General features: G+C 48.4%; 7 protein-coding genes across 7 annotated transcripts; 4 read left to right on the top strand and 3 right to left on the bottom strand.

Moving 5' to 3' along the window:
- Positions 1 to 55: 55 nt before the first annotated feature.
- BP5553_09728 (Complex I intermediate-associated protein-like protein CIA30) lies at positions 56 to 944 on the top strand (the record flags this gene model as incomplete). Its single annotated transcript, XM_032018351.1, has 2 exons — positions 56 to 134; positions 214 to 944. 2 exons carry the CDS (start codon positions 56 to 58, stop codon positions 942 to 944), a joined length of 810 nt encoding a protein of 269 aa, XP_031865650.1.
- Positions 945 to 3045: 2101 nt separating this feature from the next.
- Positions 3046 to 5513, top strand: BP5553_09727 (uncharacterized protein; the record flags this gene model as incomplete). The annotated part of the gene is made up of 3 exons (XM_032018350.1): positions 3046 to 3817; positions 3873 to 3966; positions 4016 to 5513. 3 exons carry the CDS (start codon positions 3046 to 3048, stop codon positions 5511 to 5513), a joined length of 2364 nt encoding a protein of 787 aa, XP_031865649.1.
- Positions 5514 to 6685: 1172 nt separating this feature from the next.
- On the bottom strand, positions 6686 to 7418 carry BP5553_09726 (putative cytochrome c oxidase subunit VIa; the record flags this gene model as incomplete). Its single annotated transcript, XM_032018349.1, has 5 exons — positions 6686 to 6725; positions 6828 to 6835; positions 6898 to 7057; positions 7165 to 7189; positions 7244 to 7418. 5 exons carry the CDS (start codon positions 7416 to 7418, stop codon positions 6686 to 6688), a joined length of 408 nt encoding a protein of 135 aa, XP_031865648.1.
- A 347-nt stretch (positions 7419 to 7765) lies between these two features.
- On the top strand, positions 7766 to 9908 carry BP5553_09725 (uncharacterized protein; the record flags this gene model as incomplete). Its single annotated transcript, XM_032018348.1, has 5 exons — positions 7766 to 7805; positions 7857 to 7869; positions 7935 to 7980; positions 8033 to 8165; positions 8221 to 9908. 5 exons carry the CDS (start codon positions 7766 to 7768, stop codon positions 9906 to 9908), a joined length of 1920 nt encoding a protein of 639 aa, XP_031865647.1.
- A 2007-nt stretch (positions 9909 to 11915) lies between these two features.
- On the bottom strand, positions 11916 to 13179 carry BP5553_09724 (uncharacterized protein; the record flags this gene model as incomplete). The annotated part of the gene is made up of 3 exons (XM_032018347.1): positions 11916 to 12511; positions 12562 to 12953; positions 13016 to 13179. 3 exons carry the CDS (start codon positions 13177 to 13179, stop codon positions 11916 to 11918), a joined length of 1152 nt encoding a protein of 383 aa, XP_031865646.1.
- Positions 13180 to 13694: 515 nt separating this feature from the next.
- Positions 13695 to 14630, top strand: BP5553_09723 (uncharacterized protein; the record flags this gene model as incomplete). Its single annotated transcript, XM_032018346.1, has 3 exons — positions 13695 to 14083; positions 14131 to 14375; positions 14425 to 14630. The coding sequence occupies 3 exons, from the start codon at positions 13695 to 13697 to the stop codon at positions 14628 to 14630; spliced, it is 840 nt and encodes a 279-aa protein (XP_031865645.1).
- Positions 14631 to 17273: 2643 nt separating this feature from the next.
- Positions 17274 to 20814, bottom strand: BP5553_09722 (putative cytoskeleton assembly control protein SLA2; the record flags this gene model as incomplete). The annotated part of the gene is made up of 4 exons (XM_032018345.1): positions 17274 to 19828; positions 19881 to 20362; positions 20537 to 20677; positions 20768 to 20814. 4 exons carry the CDS (start codon positions 20812 to 20814, stop codon positions 17274 to 17276), a joined length of 3225 nt encoding a protein of 1074 aa, XP_031865644.1.
- Between the last annotated feature and the right edge of the window lie 451 nt (positions 20815 to 21265).

Genomic DNA, 21265 nt, shown 5'->3' with positions numbered 1-21265 from the left:
CGCGATCACCAGAAGCAATCCATCTCAGTCTCGGCATCGTCAATCGAAAACCACCATGAGGGTAACACCCGCTGTTTTGAGCAGAGGCTTTGTAGGCCGAAGTCTGGATGAGTTCAAAAGACTCTCATTATTTGGTAAGGCCACTCAATTCCGCCGCTAAACACTCTCGAGCGGATTTCATAGCTTCGTCCATTTACTAACCCAGAACCATAGCCTTGCGCGGCGACGGCGTTAAGGGCCCGAAAGGCCCATTCCCCCTAAAAGACTTCCACCAACCCTCAGAAATCGAATCCTGCAAAATAATGTCCGACAAGGACATCGGCGGCTTCTCGACTTCGCATATGGACTGGATACCGCCCGTCACGTCTGCCTCTCCCCCACCAACCGAAAACAAAAACGGACATATTAAATTCCACGGCGTCATCTCCACGGAGCTCCCAGTTGACAGACCAGATATTCATAGGACGGGATACGCAGCATGGCGGACGAAAGACCGGCCGCCGACAGTCTTTGGAAAATCCCTTTGGGACGTCGGCTTTTATGCGTATCTAGCGCTGCGAATCAAGAGCGACGGGCGGAAATACTTCATAAATCTGCAGACAGAGACTGTTGTACCCACAGATATCCACCAGCACCGATTGTACTCGCGGCGGCCTGGCGAGTGGGAGACCGTGCTCGTTAAGTGGAACGACTTCGTGAGGACAAACCACGGAGTTGTGGTGGAGCCTCAGAGGGAGTTATTAAAGCAGAAAGTGCGAACTATCGGTATCGGGTTGATTGATAGGGTTCCTGGACCGTTCGAGCTGTGTATAGACAGGATTTGGGCGACGAATGAGTTGGGGCAGGAGGATATTAAGGAGGATGATAGGGCGGAAGAGGGACAGTTGAAGAGTAAACATGGGCAGCAAATCAAGTGGAGCAAGGCGAGGTTAAAATCTTCCTAATTGTAGATCTATGTGTAATAATGCAAATGTAAAATCCGAACATCCATGGGTAGAGCATTTGAGAGATTAGTGCTTCGTGCTGTACTACAAGTCGGAGCGCTCATGGATAAGTAAGCGTGCCGTCAATTCAAGAGTTATTTCATTGATGTCCCCCGGGCCGTTCACACATACTTCGAATTCTGTTCAAGCCTACCTTCATCCTAAATATATTACCGGAGGATGTTGATACTGGAATTATATCTGGAGCTTTATAAAGGTTATCTCCGTTTTAACTCAATACCAATAAATTGCAGGATTAATAACATCATGGAAAACAATGCTACGCAAGAGGCCAGAACAAATAACGAGAGTGAAAAATCCCAAAAGCGTCAGCAGATAATGCTTGCTGTTTAAAATCAAAGCAAATATTGGTCATTGAGGATTGGTGGGAGGGTGAACAGCCCAGGGTTAACAAATAAATTGTTCCAGAAATTGTTCAACAGAAAGGAAATAATGCTTCGGATAATAGGAAATAATTCAAGTGATGGCAAAAGTCCTCCGTATATAACATTATAAGCTGTGCGCCTCGATTCATTGTACTAGATAAGCCCTCGATATTTCCAGAAGACTGAGTATGATGCAGGGAGTCCAATCTAACAATCACCGCCTAGCATCAACAACTTTGAAATCCATAGTGTCAAATATATTGAATATTAAAGCATATACGAATTGTGATGTTGAGTCCTTGCTGGTGCTCCAAGGTTACATTGTTCTTGAAAGTTAAAAGATTATATATGAGAGAAGTTCGAAGAATGTTTTAACACAGGCATTGGATCAAAACTTGATTGTATTACACAACATGTGCGATAGAGTTTGGCGTATAAATGCCCGTACAGTATTATGTGCATGACAAATTCGACAAGTAAAGGGTTCATACGATTTAAGACACCATTAACCGGTATATAATGGTTCTCAATATTGACACCCGGCCAAATATGCAAATGTAGAAGTATGGAGGATCAGCTCCAAGCTTTCATCAACCTTTCTCTAGATTTCGTCTACAATAAGAAAAGGGAGGAAAGCTATCGTCGATCTCGTTTTACCGTATCCCATTTGTATCCTCGTTCTTGACTTCAATTATCATACGCTATGTTGCCCTCCTAGTTGTTAATCAACCACGCTGAAGTGCCCACAAAAGCACCTCGGTATGCCCTACGATTTTGGCTCATTAGAGACCGAGCTTCGATTTGAATATCAACCCAAAAATATCCGACGTTCATCGAGGGAAGTGCCGACGTATTGGGCTTTGCTTCTAGCCGATAAGGTTTTCCCAGTCCACAAGACGAATATATGTATCACCAGCACATTGCCCGTATACTCGATATAGACGGCCCATATAACACAGGAGAACCCAAGAGACCTGTAAGTGAAGGATGTGATATCCTTAGAACGGGCAAGCATTTGCTCGTGTCGTAAGGATATAGCTTTTGCATACACGGAGAGAGGCCTTCAAGTCTAACTTCCAGTGCTTACCTCAGGAGGGATTCCTGTTCACCATTGAAATGCTAGGGATATGATCTCTATTGCGTCCATGACCCTAGGCTTCATGAAGGACCCAGTGCGTGTTTTCAGTTTCTCCAATAAGGGTTTGCAAAGCGCATTCTGTTTCTCCCACTCACTTCCGCAACAAAACGGAACGCGCGGTCAAGAGCTGAGCACGCTTTGGATAGTGGATTCAAGACGTCTCAAGAAACCCTAATTATGGACTCGTTTAGACGCACTGAAACCAGAGTTATGGCTCTTGAATTCCTCGAGAATGTGATTCGTCCAAGCACTAGACCGCATCTTCTTCCCCCCGACGATTCTATTCGGAAACTCAGTGTTGCAAGATCTATCCGCATGCCGGGATTGTGGCCATGTTATACAGCATGAGCCTTACCTGCCCATGAGGTAGCCAGAGCGGGCGAGTGTGAGGAGACTGTGATTTGAAGTGAGGACGAGTACCTAGGTTCCTTCTATTTTCTCGTAAAGCGACAGGCCATCACGTGAGTGCGCGATACCTTGGCGCGAATTCAAAGGGAGGGTTGAGTATCACGATGAATTAACACGGGTTGCGTTCACTATGACGCGCTTCCTGACGCCCTCGAAGATAGGGCTTCTGATTTTGATCGAAATCTACACTGAAGCTGCCGTCCCAACCGCTTCTACGATTCCCTTCTTGTCATTCATTCTAAATCAGCTCGTCCCATCCACCCTCAAACGAGAATCAACTACCTCTCCCTTACTGTCACGCTCCAGCTCCAGCTCCAGCTCCCCGCAATCCCTTCCCTTCCTCCTCGAGCTCAATGACTTCGAAACCCTTCTCTCGACCCATCCAGCAGCCTCTGGCTTCCCAGGGCGCACATTATGGGACCAATTCCTCCAGAAACTCTGGGGGATCGACAGTCTGTACGCTTTACACCAGTTCTTCGCAACCCGGTCTCATCTCGTGGCCAAGACCCCGGAGGAAATCAAGAGAGACATTGAATATGGCATCCCTGAACCAAGCCCAGAGATGATCATTCTCTCACGAAACTCACCTTTGGGGGGCTTTGTGCGCAGATCTAGAGTCGAGTTCGAGCGTCTGCGGTTCAGCCATGGGCAGGCGCTCTGGATGGCATTGGTGAGATGGCGACGAGAATCGTTGGACTATTATGCGAGGAGAAACGGAGTGCGCGGTCGCTGGGTGGGAGACAAGGCGTTGGAGGAAGGTGAAGACGAATGGGGACTGAACGCAACTGAGATGCTGGAACTCATTGCATATGGTATACCGGACGTCGATGGCACCAACCCGCGTGGGGTGAGCACCGATGACGTGGAGAAGCTGTTGGAATTTCAGGTTGAGCAGATGCAGAGTGAGTACATGATAGTCCTATAACTTTCCTGAACTCCTATCCTCATCTCGTCCAGAATTTGGCACCCGAATGCCTCTCGACCTCCAAGAGAACTTCAGGAAGGCACTAGACGAGAGCATCATGGTTCCTAGTCTTTCCCATTACCTCAAGTAAGTTGAATCTCTACCGTTTTCTCAACTTCCCTTAACATTGATTCAGGTTCCTTGATGCGTGGAGAGCAGGCGACTTCACGACCTCGTTTGACAATCTTCATCGCTACTTCGATTTTACCATGCAAAACCGTGACCGGCTCTTCTATCAATATGCGCTCATGAATTTAGCAGTTCTACAGGCGGATTTTGGATGCTTCGACGAAGCTATCGCAGTCATGCTTGAGACAGTGTCCACGGCGCGGGAGAACAAGGATATGGCCTGTTTGAACTTTGCACTGAATTGGCTCTACCATTTCGGTAAAACCCATCCAAAGCTCCTCGCGGGATTCGAGGCCACGAATTTGCTTGGGACAGAGAGAGAGGGACTAGCATTTCTTCGAGTCAAGGCCAAAGAGACGGGAATGTGGACATTGTGGAGCTCCTCACTGTTGAGCGAGGCTAAGCTTGGCATGTCAACTGGGGAGAGCGTTTCAACCGCCTTCGAAAACATCTTGAGAAGTTCCCAGCTTATCGTGGACAAAAATCTGAAGGATATGATGGGGCAGCAAACGGCCATGTTATCTGCGTTGTGGGCTCGGTTGGGGGTAGGGGTTTTATCGAGGCAGTACTGCGACATCTTTTTGAGCTGCCATGCACGTTACGCACTCTTTGACGACCAATTGAGGTCCACCTGTCGGGTTGCATATCTTTTAACCGAGAAGGGTTGTTATGATGAAGCTATGAAGAAGCTGGAAGGCCTGGATGAGAATTCTCTTCGGTCATGGAAGGATAATCAATATTGGCTGGAGTTCCGGGGGATTATCCGTCTAAAGCGTGATCTTCACAGAGATAATCTCGATGGCGCGGATCAGTTACTTTCGCAACTTCTACAATTTACTGGAGGTCAGACGGATCCAGACCTCTCCTTCGAGATCGATCTTCTCCACATTGACTATCTCACACGGCGAACCGATTATCCCCGGGCGCTAGCGAAGATCGAAGAGTTGGCTTCGTCCTTGGACGAAGATGGAGGGGACATCAACTTGAGAGTCAAACTGCTTACAATGAAAGCAATACTCCAAGCTAAATCTGGTCGTCCACAAAAAGGATTCTCGGTGGCTGTCCGGGCCGCCAGCATCGCCTGGCGCGCTCGCCTCATCCCAGCCCTCTGGTCAGCAATGGGCGCCATATCCAACATTCTAAACTCCCTCTCCGAGTTCCATGCAGCCGCTGCAATTCTAGCCTCCATCCTCCCTCGGGCACTAGAGTCCGAGAACTGCTCCCTTAACGCACAACTTTATTCTTTCCTCGTCGATGCGCACATGGGACTCGCGGGACGCGCCGAAGCTGGAGGCCTGCAGCGGAAGGAGAATCTCACACGCTGTTTAGAGTACCTTGATGCTGCGTTCAATGAATATTCGGCGCTGGAAGACATTAAGGGGCAGTGTGAGATGATGGCTAAGAAGGCCACCATCATGAGGATTGTCGGGGAGAATGTTTTGGCGAATGATTATGCGAGTGCTTATTTAGCGCTGAAGAGTGAGGCGGCGTTGGCAAAGGCGTAGCTTGTTAGATGAAATATGATACCCATGATGCGCTATTAGCAATTCTATTCTTTCCCATGATCATGCCTACTTTATACTAACTTTGTGATATCTCGACCTGGTGCTGCGAACATCGTCTATGACTATACCTATGCTGTGCATTTTTATCGTCTCTAGTGGTATGTGCTTCCCTCCGCCTCCGCCCTCTTTGCCCTAAGAAAGACACCAAGAGAGTGAGATATAATGGAAGGCAATTACAACACAACAGTAGTAATATAAATATCTCGAAAGGGCTGAGGAATTGAAAGACCAACTCGGTAGTAGACCTTGTCCCATTTGAAGTTCTTATATTCATATCCCACAGAATTTTGTTTCTATAAGCATTCGTATAGTCTTTATATCGTTGAGGACCCAGAGCTTGAGGGTGTTTGTCTACAGTAGCGGTTAGTATTTAAACCACCATAGCCAAGAGAACTGGAAGGAGGTATACTAATCCAATTATAACGAGACTACGGAGTACCTAACCAGTTAACAGCTTTGAGGTTGTCCCAAACAGGCATTTCTGGGGAAACAGACCCTTACGAATGGGATAATCGCCGAGACAGCAGTAAGGGGAATAGACCTCGTTATTATCAATTTCAAAGCTATAAATTCATCGAGTTGCTCATCCATTCTACATGGGATTGATTCCTAGGAAATCCTAACTCCTTCGTGGAGGAAATATATATCTTTGAAGTCGAAATAGGGCCGGTGGGAGTGGCTTGATTCAAGAAGCTACCGGGACCGCTTGTGCCACATAACTTGGTGGTGGGGGCATCCAGACAGGCTTCAGTTCAGTTTTCCTAAATGGAGTTCGAGTCCCTTTCGTTAATACGTTGTCTTCTTCACTCAAGATGGGAGAAAGCACTCTTGGGCATCAAGAGTCTCTTTCCTAAAGCACAATCGAGCTTGGTAAGCCAAGCCTTTCCGGCGATCAGGGTTATCCAGATATTAATATCACCAATCCAGCAGTGCGTACAATGCTGACGGAACTCATGGGACGCCAGTGGCAGGAGAATGTTTTAACACTTCCAATATCTCTAGAACTCAAGGAGAAATGTACAGTAAGTCAGTTCTTCCACGCCGCCATCACAGACCACACCTATCCTGATCATCCCCGGCAACCCTTGCGCTGACGATTCGACGCTCACTTCTTACTCGTCCTTCTTGTGGTAGTTGACTTCATCATTCCAGCTACACGGAGTCAGCAAAGCTCAATTCCACGAATAACCTCTTCCACAGCATCCATATTGTAATCGCTCGTCAATTCGAGTCATCATTGAGAGGGGAACTTACAAAAGAGTCTGCAACCAAAGGTTAGTTTCAGTTCATCTTCAAACACCAATTAACGGAGTGGTCAACTCACCTTGTCACCATCACCCCAGAAGAAGTTCCTGGTTCTGATGTTCTGGAATGGGTACTCAGGTCTCTCCTCCAGAGGAGGCTCATGAGCCCAATGCTCCCAATGCTCATTCCACAGGTTATAAGCATTGACAGCGGAGATGATCAAGCAGGGACCAGCGACACTACACAAGGTCAGTTCAGTTCCATCATCTCATCCCACAATCCGTCTGTCCAAGTACGTCACCCCTCCCTTCCTCCTCAACCTTCTCCTCATCCAAAGGATCCTTACTAGATAGAAAGCTTGCGCCAGAGATCTGCACCTCAGTTAGCACGCTTCACCGGTTTTCAATTGCCCTCAGGCTACGCACCACTTGAGCTAGCCGCATGGTCCTTAACCGCCTGCCTTTCGCGATTGAAAGCATTATCCTCGGCACCATGGAATGCGGAGTTCTCGGTGCTAGCAAAACGGCGCTGGACACCTCGGCGGATAGCTGGAGAGCGGAGCTGGGTCGCAAAGCGTAGCATTGTTCGTTGAGGGAACATCGTGTCCGTTCGTGGTTGGTGAGTGTAATTCAATTTCAAGTTGGATGTCTGTCGTACGTTTACTCGGTTTTGGAACCGAGGAGAGCACGGAGCTCTGGTTTATGCCTCAGGCTAACATCGAATTGTAACATCACGTGCCTTATGACGATCACGAGTCGGTTTCGCGACGGGGAAGTTGGCAAGAACGCGATACTCTTGGGAAGACGTGATTATTTTGAGGTCTTGCAGTGAAGAGTCATTTGCCCCGCTGCTCAGTCTACTTGGATGACGTGGAGAAGTTGGAGATGAGATGCCTTGAGAATCTTCCCGTCGGTCATCTCGAGGGGATCTAGGAGACTAGGACTATCATGGAGAAACATCGGGGGCTACGCGTCACCACATGGAATGGTGGGTATTTGGGGGCATTCTCACTTCTGAAATCGGGCTAACTATTAATAGTCAACGGGATTAGGTCTGTCTACTTTATTTGCTATGATGGAGAGCTGTTGAGAAGAGCCATCTGCTGATCTTGCTTAGGAACCCATTTGGTTACCAACCATGGCGTCAAGAGAGGACATTCACGGTGAGTTAAGCTGAGAACTATTTCTGTAATATGGATGCTGAATGCTCTACAGGCGATGTTTGATATCCTTGAGGCCGATATTGTGATCATGCAGGAAACCAAGATTCAACGGAAAGACTTGAGAGATGACATGGTTCTTGTTCCCGGCTGGGACGTTTATTTTAGCCTTCCAAAACATAAGAAGGGTATGAGATATTATTCCTGACGTTCATAGTATAAACTGGCTTATTTTGTCTGCAGGATATTCAGGAGTTGCAATATACACGCGAAACTCTGTCTGCGCCCCTATTCGAGCTGAAGAAGGCATCACAGGAATTCTGGCTCCTCCGAACTCTTCAACAAGTTTTCGTGAATCCCCAGAGGACCAACAGATTGGTGGCTACCCAACCGCGATTCAATTATCCGATTGCGATCTCGACGCCGCCACCCTCGACTCCGAGGGTCGTTGTGTCATTCTCGAATTCCCGGCATTTGTTCTCATTGGCGTATATTGCCCTGCCACCCGCGATGAGAGCCGAGATGATTTTCGCCTTGGATTCCTCAATGCTCTTGATGCTCGCGTTCGCAATCTCATTGCTGCTGGTAAACGAGTTATCTTAACAGGTGATTTGAACATCAGCCGAGAGGCGATTGACAGTGCCAAGGCCGAAGAGGAACTGAAGAAGCAGGGTTTGGGAAGCGAACATTTTGTATCCACGCCATCAAGGCGTATACTGAATCAACTATTGCTTGGCGGGAAGGTGATCGGTGATCGGGATGACGGAAGAGAAAGCCCAGTCATGGTAGATATCTGCAGAAGATTCCATCCAAATCGCAGAGGAATGTTTACCTGTTGGGAACAGAGGACCAATGCACGCCCGGGTAACTTTGGTGCTCGGATTGACTACGTTCTTTGCAGCCAGGATATGTTGAATTGGTTTGACGATTCCAACATACAGGAAGGTCTGATGGGTTCTGATCATTGCCCGGTGTACGCCGTCTTCAAAGACAAGGTGGAAACAGATGGATCGGAAATTGATATCAAAGATATCATGAGCGCTGATATGTTTAAGGGAGGAATCAGACAGCGGGACTGGTCTGCCAAAGACCTGCTTCCAACATCAGCGAAGCTTATACCAGAATTTGACCGTCGCCGAAGCATTCGCGACATGTTTAGCAAGAAGCCTTCGTTACTTACATCAGAAAGCTCTGGTTCAAATACCGATTTGACCCTTAAGCAGGGAACAAGACAGTTAGCTGAAGAAGCGCGCGAAGACAAAAGCAACGCTGAGAGCGACCCAGTCACCGCATGCGAACCCATGCTCATTAATATCCCGTCCAAACCTCAAGCGTCACATCCAGCTAGTCTTGTGAAAACCAATGCCAAACGACCAGGTGAATCACACAATGGTGCAGCCCGAGCCCTGAAGCGCGGTAAATCTGGAAATTTCTCCCCGGGCAAGGCTCAGTCTGGGAAGGGGCAAAGCAGTCTCAAGGGATTCTTCAAACCAAAGACACCGCAACCAAGCGCTCAGGCAAATAGCCAAGGAGGTTTGGCTAATACAGACCCAGATATAGCAAATGCATCGCTTGAAACGTCCAGTAGCCTTTCTGTAGAGCCAGTTATGGGAAGCATGGATGGCGCTTTAAGCGTTGCGAGTGGTTTAACACCCAGCAAAGAATTCGACCCCTCCCAACAGGAAGATGTCGTCGACCCAATTGTTGCTAAAGAGAGCTGGTCCAAACTATTAGGAAAGCGCGTTGTCCCTCGATGCGATCACGAGGAGCCATGCCGTAGCCTCGTCACAAAGAAGGCAGGCATGAACTGTGGTAGGTCATTTTATTGCTGCTCGCGGCCACTGGGACCTTCGGGTCAAAATGAGAAGGGCACGGAGTGGCGGTGCTCGACGTTTATTTGGAGTAGTGATTGGACTGGCGATGATACATGAACAGTGGTGCTTGATGACGGGCGACGGGGCAGCTTTGCTCTAGAGGTGGGGTGAGCTATCCCGTGTCCTTAGTGGCCGAGCCTACATACAGGTAAGAGACGGCTCACCAGCATTCAAGAAAGCATCACCAATCTAACTGTTCGCGCAGATGTCAGTGCAACTGTACTCTACCATAACTCGTACCCAAAACATCATACTATCATTCCGAATACTGCGAAGGGAGAGGGTTTGATGACAAACACAATGCCCTACTGAAGGAGAGACAATTTACAAGGAGCAAAAGATTCGGGCTGGCATTGCAATTTGGAGGTATCAACCAAACCAACTGTTGATATTAAGGAGCAGCCTGCACCTGCACCTGCACCTGCGACCCTAGCTGCGTGCTCGCAGAAGAGAACGCATATAACCATGCATCTCTGCAACTAAACTTCACATCCAAATATAAATGCTTATTCCCAAGACCAATGTACCTGAACTGTCTGTCCAATGTCACCCGCTCCTAGAAATTTGCTGCGTGGCAATCGTAGACTGTTGAGACTGGCTGATGAACCTGCAGCCAATCACCACACGCATGTCAAGCCCGGGGAGCGAACCCCGGAATAGGAATGGTGCACAGGTCACTTGGAAGGACTGCACGTGAGTTATGGCCGACCAATGACAAGCCTCCGATGTAGGAAATGCCGAAATAGGAATGGTGCACAGTTCCATCAGAAGCGTTGCACGTGAGTAGCCGCGGTGCTTCAAAAAGTATCTAAATAGGAATGGTGAATATTGAACTTATGCCATTGGCGGTGGTTAAAAATTACTCGTTGCCGTGGCAACTTTCAAAAATTATCTCAATAGGAAAAGCGGCTGTTGAACTTATCGCTTAGCATATGGCGTGCTTCTGACCAATGGTGAGCTCGGGTTCCACCAGCAGCAGAGAATTGCCGAAATAGGAATGGCTCAGCCTTATGATGCAGCGCGTAACCACAGCAACATCAAACTTCCCAATGCGGAATTACAACACCACGACCTCCATCGAGTATATTTCAAGTACCACTCACATTTGCAAGTCACGACGGACAGTATACAATGGGAGCCAGTAGATAATTGTAAAAGTCCCATTCCCGGATATAGAAACCCAGGGAAAAAGACAATTCAATTAAAAGCGGATTTTCTATCTACATTCAGGAGGGTAATTCTGTCTCCCGGATCCGATAGCAAGCTCAACTCCTCCAGCAAGAAAGCAACATTCCCATCTCTCTGTGGTTTGACTGTGAGAGATAGGATATGAGTCTTCGACGACCACTCCATGGCAACAAAAAACAGAAACACAAATCCTCAAATAATCAATCCACCTCTCCCTCACTCCCCAATAACCATCCCACCCCCCATCCCCCGCTCCCAAACTCCATCATCCCCTACAACATCCTCCCAGGGTTATTTATTTTGGTGATTGTTTTTTGTTTTGTCTTTTTTTTTGTGATTGTTTTTTGACTTTTTGTGAAGGAACGGAGATTGAAAATTCGCTTTGCAAATAGGGGTATCTTAAACATGATTGCGAGGAAGGATGGTGCTGTGGGTCCCAATTGTCTGTATGGCCATCTCGAGGAACGATAAAAAAAACAAATGTGTAGCATGCCAGATAATAACTTGCAAGGAAACAACGTAAAAATGCTCAAACGTAAAGAAGTCCATCAAGAAAAACCAATGCAAAACGCTGGTTCACGACGCCAACGACTGCAGAAGGATGTGCTGATGAAACTCCGACGAAGTGGATAATATGAGAACACCATAATATCCGACCAGTAGGCGATGAGCGAACTGGAATGCAATATGTTCCAGGTCTTCCTTTAAGGTTCGAGGGAAGAGACAAAAAGACAGAATCGATAACATGAGGGGAACTTGGAGATAGGGCTCTGATTCATGGCGTCTCGGCCGAAGACGACAGAAGATCCAAGGCAGTTGGAGGGAATCAATCTCCTCAAGCGCTGGATGTGTTAAGGTAAGAGTATAATCCGGTATTTACTCGTCAACGTTTCCCCGTTCGATGTAGCGTTTAGGATTCCAGATAATGTTAATCTCGTCGCCTCCATCCCGTGCGCCAAGATGAAGTTCATTCATTTCATCGACAACATCCTGTGTATTGAGATTATCCTCCTGGGGCAAATTGAAAACACCCCCATCAATCTCATCAGCACCCAAGGTTTGCGTGGAAACGTTATAGTTGATTGAGCCGTGAGATTCCCAATCAGGGCCGTGCACCCCTGTAGGCAGGGCAGCAATTTCTTGCATAGATGCTTGACCGAGAGGAAGAATTGCTGAGTGTGGGCTAGTGAATCTACCGGTCAGCTGGGGAAGACGAGAGATTGCTTCGGCGGCTTGATAACTGGCTGTGGGAGCAGCGACTGGAGGACTCTCTTTGCTAGCAGCGAGTTTGCGGCTGGCAAATTCAGCTTTCTTCTTTGTCATGCGGCGCTTCTTCTCAGAGGGCTTTCTGGGCTTGTATTGGTAGTCGGGATACTTCATGAGATGCTCGGCTTTCGCAATGTCGGCTTGAGCCTTGAAGTTGGCACGAACAACTGCAGCCTCATCATTCCACATCTTTCCAATGATTTGAGCTACATGATATGAGCATAATGTATTAAGCCACATTGAGATGTTCACTTACAAATATTGTTGTTGTGGACGCCGGGGTTCTGCGCGACAACACTTGAATGGTGATATTTGCGGTAAATAATAAAAGCATTGGGTGGGCGAGGAATCTTGATCTTGGCGGCTGCGACTGGGTCTGGATCAGGGCCGTGAATAGCAGCGGTCACCTCAGCGACATCGCTGCCATACATTGCGATATGCGCAGCAAGAGGGACCGATGGCATCATGAACGAGGTCGAGTTCGAAGGGTTGGGGGCCTCATTGCGCGGGTTTGGATACAGGACTGGAAGCTGGCCTTGAATGTACACAAGGCGGTTTGCTTGTGTGTGAAAGTAGGAAACAGGTCCGAGCCAAATGCGATCGACAAATGGATCCTTCACAAACATGCCAGTTGACATCGCCATAAGTCTAGGAGACCAATGTAAGCATGCATAATGTTAGGATATATGAAAGTAGGGTGGAAGACATACTTGTACGCCTCACTGATCCTGACTCGATCGTCAAGACTCCAGAGGCGAAACTCGAATTCTGGAATCGCAATGATGCTGTTGGTAGTCGTAAGCTGTAAACACATGACTGACCAGCTTTCTGCTGCTGAGACACTCAAGTCGCCGAACATTGGTTGAGCTGCCATGGTCGTGGAGTGGTTGTTCGTCAAAGTTGAAGTTGAAGAGCGCAACCACGTTACGAAGGGTAACCTATCCTCGAAGCTTATGGTGCAAGAGTGTACGAGAATTGAGACGGTTTAGATGAGGTAGAGAGTGGGATTGGAGTTTAGAGTTTGAGGTGGATGGTGGTTGATTGGGATGTGGGAGAAGTGACGTGGAAGAAGAGTTGTGGAAGAAGAGTTGTGGAAGAAGAGTTGTGGAAGAAGAGTTGTGGAAGAAGAGTTGTGGAAGAAGAGTTGTGGTTAGAAAAACCTAGCTCTATCAAAGACTTGAACAAGCGAGTTTTGAAAGTGAGAAGCCGCACAATTCCTTTGTCCTTTGTCCAGCCAACAGCGGCACAAGGCTGCGGCTCGCCAACGGCAGTCAACACTACAACTTTTATATGTGACCTCGAGTCCGCGTCTCCTTCCAACATCCAAACACAACCTCAACCTCAACACCACGCCTGCATACCTGCACCAAAACTTAAGTGCTATTCAAGATGGAGAAAGCAACAACTGCCCAGAAGCTTCCCGAAGATCACATGGCTAAAGGTCAGAACGATAAAATGACCATAAAGCAGTGGAACAGTGCGTTCAGCAGCATGGGCCGCGAGTTCAAGTCATTCCCTGTCAAGAACTACAAGAAACCGTATACTCCTCAGGCCGATATGGGTATTGGACCCGTGAATTACGACGTCACGTTTCTTGAGGCGCGTCTCTGCAAGAGATCGATCTTGATCCTCAACGAACTGGTGAAGGTCGAAAAGAAGTTGGGTGATGTTTGGCTCAAGGCCGAAGCCACACTTCTCTTCTCAAAGTATGGCAAGGAGGATCCGATCAGTTGGCTGCCCGCTGCACAGAGACTCGGCATCCGAAGAGATATGCGACGGTAAGCTCCTCCGATCAAATAATGGAATGACCTAACTTGGTATTCAGGTTGACTGCAGGCTTTGTCAAGAGGCTTCGGATTGCAGATCATGACGATGCCGGCGTCCATGCAATCTTCGAGTTACTGGAGGATTCTGACAGCCGTGCTGAACGCTATGGTGGTGAGAACCCTGCAACCATCGCCTTGATTTCAAGCCTTGCTCCTCGAGGCCCACGAATCCCAGGTCCGTTTGGAACCGTCATCTATCCAATCGTCCATCGGAATTTCACTGAGGCTGGAATTGCATCGATCTGTGAGTCAAAATGGATGAACATCAAGCGATGAAACTGACATGAAGTTAGTGAAAGAGGATACAATCCAGCGTGTCCGCGCCAATGCAGCCAAGCGCCTTGTGATCAAGATGTTATTCAACAAGTCAAAGAACGAAGCAAAGGATGGGGAGCAGGATGTCACCGTAGAGGGAGGAGACAAGTCGGCTCACGCCACAGAACCTACCCAAAGCATGGCCGAGAAAATGATCAATTGCCTGCATTTGCATTTGAACTAGAGTTCTCTTTGTTTGGAGAATGGATATCGCACGTCGCGGGTGGGGCAGCTATGTGAGGCTGGTGGCGGATACTCTTCCATTCCTCAACGGATCCTTCATTCCTTGCCCCGGCAAGTCATGCTTTGCGCCGGCCCAGTCTCCTGTAGAATGCGATGAATTTTATCGCATTCCTGTCATTCCCAATTTGTAGGCTTACAAACGGTGCTAGAAGTTGCAGCATCGCATAGGCCAAGTGTTACCAAGGTTTGATCAGCCTTGTTGATCGTACTAAATCAATGTACCAAGTTGCCCCAGTCCTCTGTGATTAAGCTTACAACATCCACCGAAGACTTGACGGCCATGTGTCATTGCATACTTGGGTATAATCTTGTCAAAGATATTTTGATATTATATATCTGGCCGTGAATATCGCATCATCCTAGGTACATTACCACTCCATCAAAATCGCTGAGACCATTATGGGTAGAGGCCGTGGTCAGTTGCAGAAGAGATGACAAAGTAACCTGGTGATAGTCAGGAGGCTCCATTCTTTTCCATCAGAGCTCAGGTATAGACTAGATAGTCCTTCTAACCTCTCTCATCGTGTCTTCATGAGACAGACTGGTGCAGGTGGATGCCATAGGTTTTGCCAGAATACATCGCCACGATCGGCATAGCTCGCCGCGGGGAAATCGGAGCAGCTACCAAAAATGTACAACCCAAGTAGGGCTTTTACCCACTTTTCTTGGTGTACCAATTGTGGTATTCATCCAGCAGGTATTCGAGTAGCTATCAAGCAGCCTGGCGGTGATAACCACAAATGGGCTCCGTTACAGTGTTGGCGATATCTTAGATGGAATACATCGAGGCTGGTATCGATGACCTTCGGATTAGGGAAGGTCTCAACCACCTGGAAGAAGGTTCATATGATCTTGACAGCATTTCAGGCCGACAACCATCTGGCGATGCCTAAACACGTTCAGGATTCAGGACTCGGGCGTCATGGATGATGTATTGGAGAACAGCGGTCTTTGGGGTGGTCATCTTGCTCCAGATGGTAAGTCGTAGGTAATGCGAGCAAGTACAGGGCTGACCTTCTTAGTTCCCGATGCCGCGGCTCACGCTTGACCTATTAGATCTTGATCATCTGCTTTTGTGACGTGATGTTGCAGCATGGCCCGTCCTTCTGACTACTCCATTCCACGACATCCAACCTAGAATGAACGAATGACACATCAGGCTTCTTCCTGATGGCGCCCCCAAATATTTGTGGGTAGAGAACACATCTTCCAAAGGCATTGGTTGTAAGCCACATTGTGCAGCATTCCGTTTTCGATAGATGTTCTCCTTCGGAGTCCCGAAACCTCAATGGTCGTGGGAATAAAGCCGGCCAGGGCTAGACAAGCTAATGCACCCCGCCGTGATTGCCGGCTAGTCTGCTTGGCATTTTGCTTGGCCGGAAACTCGTTTCTTTTCACTTTGTTTATGAGAGGCCTTGCCCGGAGGATGTACATAGAATTGCTATCAACAGTTGATACTTTTACAACAGCAGCAAGGCACTAGGCCTTAAATACACGAATTTGGCATTAATTTATCCTTGTAGATTGTCGTCGAACACTGCTGGTGTCAGTCACATGATGGGCCATCATACCTGGTACTCGGTCACGTGCCAACCCACTGGGTGCATTAGAGACGGATTATCTTATGCCTTCTAGGTGTGCCTTCCTATGTACTATAAAACCTTTGCTTTTCTTTACCTTAGCAGCAGCCGCCTTCCCTAACCACCGCAAATATGCCTTACTCAAGATCAAGGGCATCTAGCACATCTTCATCTTCATCGCACCCATATCCCACTCTGGGTACCTGCGCCGCTGAGTCAGGCGGTTGCACAGGACTCCAGACTATAGATACAGGCCAAAAGGCCCTGAAGGCATGCACTGTGGCGGCGACTACAGTGGTGCGCTACAGTGGGTGCTAGGCATATGGCCACAGGGCACCAAGGCCTGGGGAAAGACATCACCATCCTCATCAGCATTATCATCCACACGGCTATTCACAGAAAAAATACGCTTACTCATGGGTCCGAATTCGAGATCAAGAAAGAATGCAATGAGACGCGCCACTGCCCGCGACAGCATATCACCACACTATCTGGCGAGTCAAATGTCAGAAGAGAGACTGCGAGTGCTATGGCTGCGGCTAGACCATTATCCCACATAAGCAAAGCTGAGTATCGGTATTCGAGTCGCGCGAATGTCTCAATTTGGGTCAGATATGGAGGATATGGTGGCCGGACAAAGGCTGGGCAGAGAGCTAGGAATAGCTTCACTTTCTGATATCTCTAGGGAAAACAAGTTTGCACCAAATTCGTCCAATAATGCGTCATAACCAGGGCAATGTCATGAGATTAATCATAAAATTAATCAATTACCGAATGAACAGGGGGAAAAGAATAAATAGTCTTGAACAGGCGTTAGCAGTCGCTCGACCACCAAATATTACCTCGGGATGCAAATGGTAGGACACTTCTTGATCGGCTCAATTTCCTTTCATGGCTACAGCCCTTAATACCCTACCTACGTAGATATAGGGAGGATTGGCTTCAGGACACGACAGGCACACCGCCTGCATCTACTACCACCCAATATATGTATCTCCAACATTTCATTCCTGATATGATACCTTCCGCATCTCGCCCAGTCTCTGCCTTGCTGCAGCCAAATTGTTCTCCAGCTGCAGGATCTCGACCTGCGCGCCAGCACTAGTTAGCAATGACCCACCCATTAAGCAGAAATTCAGGATGCCACAAACCTGTTGTTCCATCTCCCGAACCTTGAACTCATGCGTCCCCAGCTTCGCATAATCGACGCGCTCGTCATCCTGATTCCGATCCTTGATCATGCTCTGCACCTGTCTAACGAGTGACCGACAGGCGGCACCAACAGCCTTACTAGCCTGCTCCAAAGATTCTTGACTCTTGCTCATGAAGCCCGCCTTGACCCTGCTTGCTGCTACAAGCTGTGCGGTAGATGCCGCAACGTCGTTTGATGCGACGATAAGTTGCTCTGGGCTGTTACGCCCGGAAAGCACCCCATCCGCAGTCTCGATCAAGGTGTTGGTTGAAGACGCGACTGCCTTGGCGGCAGAGATGAGACCTTCAGTCCAGCGGTTGTTCTTTTTGTAGAAAGAAGTCTTGTCGCCCGTGCCTCTGCCAGCTTGCACAATTTCTTGCTGCGTCACAGTCGCAGCCTTGATCAACTTCGCAATGGCATTGGTTACAGCGATAGCCGCATCTAGGATCGATTCGTGAATGCGCAGTTCATAGGTTGAGTACCCATCCTTGGGCTTTGATTTTAGTTTGGCAAGTCGTGCGGCAGCAGCGCTGATTGCGTCGGCAGCCTTGTTCAACTCACTGTCTACGAGATCACCTAGATCTCCTTTATTGCCTAATTTGTCGCTCTTGGGAGCAAACGCATCGACCTGCTTGTTAAGTTTTTGCAGATTGATTTGCACTTCGTTATTGCAGTTGATGACCACATCCGTCCGCTGGATCGGATCCATGCCATCCAACCGAAAGCTCTGCAAGCTGCGGAAAAATCTGACCGTAGATTGAGCAGACTGCCGTGCTCCGTTGGTCAGCTGGTCAGATTTCTTGTCATCTGTGGCAAGGCGTGTTAGACCTTTGGTGTTGCTGAGGACATCTGCAATGGAGCTAGCGAAGACGTTGATGGTGCGAATAATCTCGGCGTGGCTACTGTTAGGTCCATCTGCGATGAAGTTATTGAAGGAGGTAGCAAAGTCCATTGCACTAGATGATGCCTTTTCAATCTGGGAAAGGACATATGATGGAGTAGCGTTTTGGTTGCCTGCTTGCATTGTCGAGTCCAACTCATAAAGGGCATCATCAACTCGCTGAACCCCACTCTGCAGAACAGAATCTACAATGTCGTTGATCTTGCCGATATTCGACAGAAGCATGGCGTCGATTTCTCCATCTAACGCTTGATCGGTTGCGCCTCGAGAAGTTTCTAGTTCATTGATCCTAATAAGGGCATCGTCTAAACTTTGGTTGAGAACCTCCAACTCATCTTCTTTTTCTCTTAGCAAGCGTTCTGCATCTGAACCGCCCTCGCTATACTTGACATGGACTTCCTCAAGAGCACGTGATTTCTTGCGAAGTGCCTCTTCGAGATCTGCCATCTCACGGTTGTACTTGGAGAGCATGGAGGAAAGCTCATTCCCCTTGCTACGCTCTAGATTATCGGCTCGATCAAGTGCCATCCGCAGTTCGCGCTTAAGTTTCTCCATTTCTTCTTTGTTTCCTCCAGTAAGTCGGTCTTTGTCATGCAACGCTCTGTCTCGTTCCCGAATCATATCAGCAAGCTCCAGATTCTTCGTCTTTATTTCGCGCTCGAGCTTTTCGCGCTTGTCAATGGCTTCCTGTGCTGAAGCGGCCTTGAGTTGGACACTCTTGAACTTCTGCAAGAGATCCAGATGCTCGTGGCGCAGCTGGGAATATAATTTCGCAAGGGCCTCATATTTTGTTCGCCAAGTGTTGACTTGTTCTTGGAGTGCCCGTATTTGGTCGTCCTTACTCCCAATTTGTTGCCCGTAGTTACTCTGAAGCTGTGCAAGCTCGCCCTCCAAAGCCTTGATCTTTTGGTCATACTGCTGCAGCATCAGCTGGTCTCGAGCATACTGGGCTCGGGCATCGAAATTTTCTTGCTCCAATTGTGCCAGCCGACCTTGTGTCTGTTGCTGATATTGTTGCGCGAGAAGTGCTTCCTGTTCCCGCCTCTGCTGCTCAGCGAGCTGCCTTTGTTGCTCTTCGAATTCGCGCTGGGCTTGGAGGGCTGCTTGCTGTTGAGCATAGAGTTGTTGGTTCTGACGCTCCTCTAACACCCGTTGCTGCTCTTCATATTCCCTGTTTTGCCGCTCTTGCTCAGTCTTCCAGAATTCTCCAATCTCGTCTGGCTCCTGTTTTGGAGCGGGTGGGGGGGTTATTTTCCGCTCGATCTCCTGCTTCGGTCTCTGTGGCAATCGTGGCGCGGTTTCGTCTTCAGAAAGGAGATTAGGTGGCTCTTGAGGTAACTTCGGAACGGTGATGAGACTTGTGAGGTATCGTAGGTTGGAGCACTCATAGTAGAACTTGACCAAACGGTAATGTTGAGCATCGTAACGTCCTCTTAGTGGCTCTAGTGCATCATCGTCCCCGGTAGCTGTAATTGTTGTTAACCCAGACCAGATAAAGCAGCGCCCACTCAAACTCACTTGTATGCATGGCACGTAGCATGCTAGTGACGAACTTGTAAATTCCATAGCTCTCCTGCACCAAAGGTACGAGTGCAGCTATTCTACACTCATTGTTTCCACCACCCCGGAAGTGCGAGAAAATTAACTTCTGAAACTGCTCTATCCTGTCTTGAAGGGCCATCAGGTCCGAGATCGTCTCATAACCTTCATTTGGATCGTTGATCCCTTTCAAGCTGATATATTCCTCGTATTCGAAAGTGCCATTGAAATCGGGATGCTGGCTATGGAACGATAGCTTGGCAAGCAGGAAGTTCACGTATTCCTTAATCAGCGGGCCATATCCCCGCAAACCTTCCCCAGACATGCCTCTGTTGAGACTATCAATCCAGTTGCGGTTCGCCATTGCCTCTCGCAGAGTCGTCGGATGGCCCTCCTGCAAGACTTTGTGGACGGTGATGAGGGCTTTGAAAGTCTGCACTTCATCGGCAAGAATGGGCTGTCTATGAAGAAGATAAAAGTTAGCTCAAAGCTCCAGGAGGGCGTCAGCTACCTCTAGCTCGGAGGTCTAGGCAACTTCAGCATCCGCCATGAGCGCACCAGGGGCAACACTGCCACCAGATCACACTTGCAGACCCATGCACTTGTTGAATATAAGGGAGATATAGATAACTAACACTTTCATGCCTGCCCAGAAGGCCGCGGATGACTTGTGGTCCCATGTGTAGACGATACAGCTCCGGACATGTTTGCGTTTCGGTGCTGTCTCCTCGACAGTCGTTGCTTTTCGGATATTAATCGCAAGCTCTCCCTCGGACCTAGACGATGGGTAAATCAGTATTTGAAAGCAAAGGCAAAGCTGGATGGAAGGAATCCACAGAGCTAGGAGCTTCGAGGCAACTACTAACTTGGTGTGATCGACATTTCTGTGAGTTGGCGCATATTGCAAGGCCATCTTGGTAGGCGCTCAACGCGTAGCAAAAGTGAGGAATAGATGTAGCAACGTGACAAGCAGCCGTGGAAAGATGGCCGAGATGTCGAGGTTTAAAGATAGCGTCGTCGTCACCTTGGTGATGTATGATGGGCGAGGAGACGAGGCTGTTCAGGCTTGGCGGAGCTTGTTGGCGGACGCTGCGTAATATAGGTAGTTGAGGTAGGTAGGGTAACCTTGCCACTCAAGCGGCAGATGCGGTATCCTAGCAATGCAGTCCAAACTTCAAGTCGTTGCTATTCACAGTTTGAAGTGATATACGTAGTATAAATACCACTCCATGAGATAAAGGGGTGCTGTACGAAGTGTGTACGAAGCTCAATGTATTTTCTGTTTGTGTACTTGAACGGGCCGGAGAAGGCCGAGGATCACCTAAGCCTTGAGGCCTCAGGCCACAAGGCCGCAAAGCCAGCAT

This window comes from Venustampulla echinocandica, assembly GCF_003357145.1.
Source record: "Venustampulla echinocandica strain BP 5553 chromosome Unknown scaffold_11, whole genome shotgun sequence".
NCBI classification, from domain to species: Eukaryota; Fungi; Ascomycota; class Leotiomycetes; order Helotiales; family Pleuroascaceae; genus Venustampulla; species Venustampulla echinocandica.
The sequence above is the reverse complement of the archived record's forward strand: the minus strand, read 5'-3'. Positions and strand labels throughout refer to the sequence as shown.